Source organism: Trichosurus vulpecula, chromosome 3 (genome assembly GCF_011100635.1).
Source record: "Trichosurus vulpecula isolate mTriVul1 chromosome 3, mTriVul1.pri, whole genome shotgun sequence".
Lineage (NCBI taxonomy): Eukaryota > Metazoa > Chordata > Mammalia > Diprotodontia > Phalangeridae > Trichosurus > Trichosurus vulpecula.
The window spans coordinates 215,020,267-215,026,396 of record NC_050575.1 but is presented as its reverse complement, the minus strand read 5'-3'; the positions used below and the strand labels follow the sequence as shown (position 1 = coordinate 215,026,396).

The 6,130-nt window shown below is 40.8% G+C and overlaps 1 protein-coding gene across 1 annotated transcript; it reads left to right on the top strand.

Moving 5' to 3' along the window:
* The first annotated feature begins 4,949 nt into the window (after positions 1 to 4,949).
* Positions 4,950 to 5,331, top strand: LOC118844273 (biogenesis of lysosome-related organelles complex 1 subunit 2-like). The gene has a single exon (XM_036752130.1). It carries the CDS (start codon positions 5,032 to 5,034, stop codon positions 5,329 to 5,331), a length of 300 nt encoding a protein of 99 aa, XP_036608025.1. The 5' UTR covers positions 4,950 to 5,031.
* The last annotated feature ends 799 nt before the right edge of the window (positions 5,332 to 6,130 follow it).

Below are 6,130 nucleotides of genomic sequence, written 5' to 3'. Positions count from 1 at the left end.
TCCATGAAGAATTAATTCAAAAATTCAAAAATCTAATTCAAAAAGGAGTTTTTTAAACAATATTTTCTTTGTCTTAAACCATGAATATTAGAGCAATAGGGACTCTTGGGTGGGCAAAGTGTGAATAATAATGCTTGGTTATTCCATTTTCCAGGTTCTACTTCTATGGATACAGAAAAAAAGGTTTGAATAGGGTGGTTTCATGTGGTATTTAGAAACTCATTCATAGTGTAAGGCACACTGCAATTTGGTGATGAAAAGGGCAGAAAACATTTTTGTGTAAAGGAAAAGCTTTATTTTAATTAGTAAATGGTGTAAGATGTTGTGGCTGTTAAAGATGATGATTGATAGCTAAAGAGTAGCAAAAGAACCTTATTTTAAAATACACTGTTAATATATATGTATGAAGAAACAGCTTTCAGATAAGATTTGGACAAAAAATCTGTCACATATAATAAAAGATTCAAATCTCTTTGTTAATGATGTAAAATGATGCCTCACTTGTGTGGGAACACTTTAATGTTTTAAGTAGGCAGAGAAAGATCTTTTATCTATTAAAGACAAATGAATCTGTACATTCACAGCTCCAAGAAACCAGTTTCAAGGTACCAGACACAGATTAGAGGTACTAAAGTGATGGATGCTCATGGTGAAGCCTTCAGAGATATAAGTATGATGCATATTTCAGCTCATCGGTAAGTAACTCTTTTTTTGACTGAGGGTAAAACTTTTAAAAAAGTCATATAAACATTTGGAGACTGAGGTATTATTTTTTTAAAGGACTATTGATTTGATAGGAGAAGGTTGGGGAGTTGTAAATTTGTAAGTGAAACGTGAATCTCTGAGAGTCAAGAACTAGGAGGAAGAACTAATCAGCAGAAAACCCTAGCATAGCAGCTTAAGGGGGAGAATTGAAGACATCACACGAGGGCTTCAAAGTTGCTCAGGTTCTAGTGGTTAGAAGTTGTCAGTTCACAGTAGGCTTCAGCTGAGTGATTCTTGATTGCTGGGAGAGAATTGATTTCTCTGGCCAAGACCTTTAGGGACAACTATTACCCTTTGTTGTCACTTCCTCCCTTCTCATTCTAAAGATGAAGAAACTGATGTCCATAAAGGTTAGGTGACTCACTTGAGGCCACACAGAATTAATGGCCAGTCTGGGAAAATCTTTCTGACAATTATTGATATGTTGTAGCGGGCACCCCCTTCCCAGAGGTCTTTTAGGCAGAGCGTAGATGACCATTTGTCAAGTATATAAAGTTGATGGAACTATTATTCAGTCACAGGTGGGACTAAATGGACATTGAGGTCATCTAACACTACAATTCTGAGACTTTGTCATCAAGGATTCCTTACAGGAGATGGACATTAGCTGAAACTTGAAGCCAGGGATGCAAGGAGGTAGAGAGGAGGAAGGAGAGAATTCCAAATCAGAGGAATAGTCAATAAAAATGATCAGAATCATAATGTGAGCAGAACCAGGAGAACCCTGTACACAGTAACAGCCACAGTGTGTGATGACTAGCTTTGACAGACTTAGCTCTTCACAGCAATGCAAGGACCTAAAGCAATTCCAAAAAACTCATGATGGAAAATGCCATCTACATTCAGAAAAAGAAATACGGAATCTGAATGCAGATGGAAGCAGACTATTTTCTTTTTTTGTTTTTCTTTATGTTTTTCTTTCTTACAGTTACTTTTATTCATTCTAATTCTTTTATACAACATGACTAATGTGAAAACATGTTTAATAGGAATGTATATGTAGAGATTATATTGGATTGCATGCCGTCTTGGGGAGGGGGAGGTGAAGGAAGGGGAGAAAATTTAAAACTTTGGAAGTGAATTTTGAAAACTAAAAATAAATAAATTAACTTATTTAAAAAAAATGATCAGAATCCAGAGGCAGAATGTCTTTTGTAAGGAATAGCAAGGAGGCCAATGCCAATGGATCATATAGTCCGTGAAGAGAAGTAAGATGTAAGAGGAGAGAGAATTCAGAAGGAGGGGAGGGCCAAAACTGTCAAATGCTGCAGAAAGGTTAAAAATGATGAGGACTGAGAAAATGCCATTGGACTTAACAGTCAAGTAATCAGTAATCTTGGAGAGAGTACTTTTAGTCAGTCAACAAGCATTTATTAAGCACCTACTAGGTGCCAGGTACTATGTTAAGTGCTCTGGATACAAAGAAAAGTAAAAGATAGCCACCCCCTCTCAAGGGAGCTCACAGTCTAATTGGGGGAGACAACATGAAAACAACTATGTATAAACAAGAATATATCCAGGATAAATGGAGATTATCAGCACAGAGGAGGCAGTAGCATTTAAGGGCATCAGGAAAGGCTTCTAGAAGGTGAGATTTTAACTGGGACTTGAAAGGAAGGAAGGAGGGAGAAAGAAAACCCCAAATGGGGTCACAAAGAGGCAGACATGTATGACAAATGACTGAACACATCAGGACTTGATTTATTGTTATGAGGATCGTCTGGACATAAGAAAATGATGAAGAAAATGTTAATAGTGCAGTTTAAACTTAAGTGTGTTGTACACACTTTTTTTCCCTGGATAGCCTGTTGTTAAACATTTAAAAGTACATCCCAGACACACCTATCCACAACTGCGGATCCCAACCCTTCTATTAGTTGACATTCTTTGTGAAATCCTAGGTACAAAAAAATTTAACACCTGTTGGCCAGCCTGCTACTTGGGCCTCTCAGATCTTAATTTGGCTCTTTCTTGGATAATAGCTGACGAGACCCTCACCAAAGGCCAGAAATAGTGTTCCATTTCTATAGTCTTGGAGAACCCAAGACTGCCTTCATGCTACAATGAGATATTTGAAGACTCCAAAGCAGGAATACTGAGAACATTAAAACGTCCCTCACCCACCATAATCTTTTAAAACTTTTCAATGTGTCTCCAATATAGAGAGTTCCTCTTAAAGTAAAATGACTTTATTATTCCCATTTAGGCAAGAATCTGCATTTTGAAAGTGAACATCCAAGACCCTCACTAGGGCTGTCTGTGCAATATTTCCATGAAAAAAGTAGCTTCAGCTTAACCCTAATGGGCAGCCAGGTGGCTCAGTAGATAGAGCACCAGGCCTAGAATCGGGAAGACCTGAGTTCAACTCCTTACGTAGACACTCACCGGCTGGGTGACCCTAGGCAAGTTACAACCTGGTTTGCCTCACTTTCCTCATCTGTGAGATGAGCGGGAGAAGGAAATGGCAAACCACTCCAGTATCTTTGCCAACCTTTGTGGGGTTAAGAATTGAAAGGAATTTTTGAAGTTGTCTAGTCCAATCTACTCCTTTTCTAGATGACAAAATGGAGGTCTAGAAAAGCAAAATAATTTACACAAGGTAGTAAATAGAACAGTGAACATCTGATTCTATATCCATAGCTCTTTCTACTGTGCCACAAAGCCACAATGTCTGTATCATTATTAAATGTGTTGAATAACAATTGTTGTTTCACCATCCTAAATAATACTGGTTTTTCTGAGTGACAAAATACATGATCCTGTCTTTGTGAATTTGACTGTCATACAATTTCTCCACTAATTTAATTTCGTTTTTAGATGTTATGGGTAAAAGAATCACCTTCCACTTGACAGCATTTACCTAGGACTTTGTAGTGGGGCCAGGGTCAGGACCATCAAGGTCTTTCATATTGGAGGTATCCAAGGTTGTGATTGAACCTCCCCAGTTTGGGGAGCAGGATAGGACTGGTGCTGTGGCTAAGAAATCATTGCTCAGTTGGGGGTTAGACTTTCAGTGTGAACAATCTAGGTGGTGGTGGTGGGGGTGGGGGGTGGGGGTGGGCCCTGAAGAAGTTGCCTCAAATCCAAAAATCAAAACAAAATTGAAGGGACAGTGGTGGCAAAAGATTGTCTCTGAGCTTTGGGCTTCAGTAGTTTAGTATTTGTCGCTCCTGAAAGCTCTGGCATGTGTAGTGGCCACACTCCAATAAAACCACCTTCGCAGATGGGCTAAACCAGGTTGAGGGTAATCAACGGGTCTGTGGGGGGGGTGTCTACCCTAAGTATATGAAGGCTTTCCTCACTGGAATGGGCAGTTGAGAACAATTCATTCCAATGGCCACAAAGGAGGCTAAAGCAGGGGCCTTGGAAGGCTCAGAGCTTGGTCACTCACTAAATCCTGGGGCCATGGCCAGTTGTCCTGACTTTTGTCTTGCCACTGGACTTTGATGACTCTGGAAGGGAGAGTGAGTCTGACAACTCTGTGCAACTCTGTCTCACTTAAATCCAACTCATAAAGGAGTCAAAATCTCACCCCATGATGTCAATGGTCCTCTTCAAAAATGAAGGACTAACAACTGGCACCAGGTAATTAGCCAGGGGGTTGAGTTAGACAAAGAATTATCCCAATTCATCACACTTGGTTGGCTTATGTGAGTATTTATGTTTTCATGATCAGTTGGTCCATCCTTTAGTTTGTTTTTAGAAGTTCCTTCAGTTTGAGAGATCCTGCTCCTCCTGCCTTCCTTTTCTCCATGGCAAAGGCTGAGTCCATCATGGTGCTTTGATGTCTGACTTCTGCCATTAGAATGTGAGCACCTTGAAAGCAGGGACCGTGTTTTTGACTTTGATTCCTCATTTCTTAGCACAGAGCATGACACATAGTAAGGGCTTAATAAATTGCTTATTGATTGACCCTGTGCAATTTGGTACAGAGGATAGCAGAGAAATTAACATAGGCTAGAGCAATATGAAGTAGTCTTTTACATGTGATTAACAGAAGACTGACCCTGAAATGAAATCAGAAAGCTTTTATGTTAAGATTTAAGGCAAGCAACCCCCTTTTCTCCCTTTCCTTCCACTCTTGCCCCTCTCCCTTCCCCTCCCTCCCTCTCCCTTCCCCCCTTCCTTTCCCCTTTCTTCACCATCCCATCCTTCCCTCCCTCCTTTCTCCTACCTCCCTTCCCCGGCCTAGACGATGCTGTGGTGGAGACGGTGGAGGAGGCCACGGAGCCCGCCGAGGCGGACATCACGGGGCTGTGCCAGGACATGTTCTCCAAAATGGCCACGTACGTGACGGGCGAGCTCATAGCTACCAGTGAAGACTATAAACTTCTGGAAAATATGAACAAACTGACTAGCTTGAAGTATCTAGAAATGAAAGATATTGCAGTAAACATAAGTAGAAACCTAAAGGACTTAAACCAGAAATATGCAGCACTTCAGCCTTATCTGGATCAGATCACTCTAATTGAGGAGCAAGTAGCAGCTCTTGAGCAGGCAGCTTACAAATTGGATGCATATTCAAAGAAACTAGAAGCAAAGTACAAGAAGTTAGAGAGGCGATGAAAGTATTCTTTAGCACAGACTTTTAACTACAAGAATATTTTATAAGAGCTGAAATAAGTGGGATGGAACTTATCACTATGCTTCAATTCCTAAAAAGAAGCGGTGCTGCTGATCCAAGGAGAATCCTAGCCCCCACCTCTGGTTGGATGTGGAACTCTGGCCACCCCCACCCCCGCCGTGTTTTCCTAAACCTGTACCCCCCAACCTCATCTTAATTGCGTGCTTCCTTGTGTGCCCTGGACCAAGGCTCAGAAATCAGGATCAACCCCGTCTAGAGCAGACACAGACGAGAGACTCTAGTCTCCCTGTCTTTTCCCTCCCTCTCCTCTAGGCCCTCCCACACCCACCCCTTTCACAACCTGTTCTTGAACTTAAATAATAAATGCCAACATATGACCCTGAAAAAAAAAAAGATTTAAGGCAAGCAAGAGATCTTGAGAAGCCTTCCGTCCTGAAAAGATTAGAGATAAGAAAGGGACTAGCATGAACATTTAGAAAGACTGAGTATTCCTTCTGACCAATACAGGAATTCAATGACAAATCAGAAGGATACAGTTTGGAAGGTCTTTGTTCTGAGAAGGCACACATTGTTGAAAATGAATGGACTTGGCAGTGTTCTACTTTGGTTAATATTAGACTTATAAGGAGGGTTCAGATAAGGTCTGAGGATAGCAGGAGGGGAATGGGGTCACAGTATTTTTTTTTTGCTTATTATTTATTTTAAACATTCTTTTCTTTTTAAATGTTGAGCTCCAAATTCACTCCCTCACTCCCATCCCTTCCCCACCTGCTGAGAAGG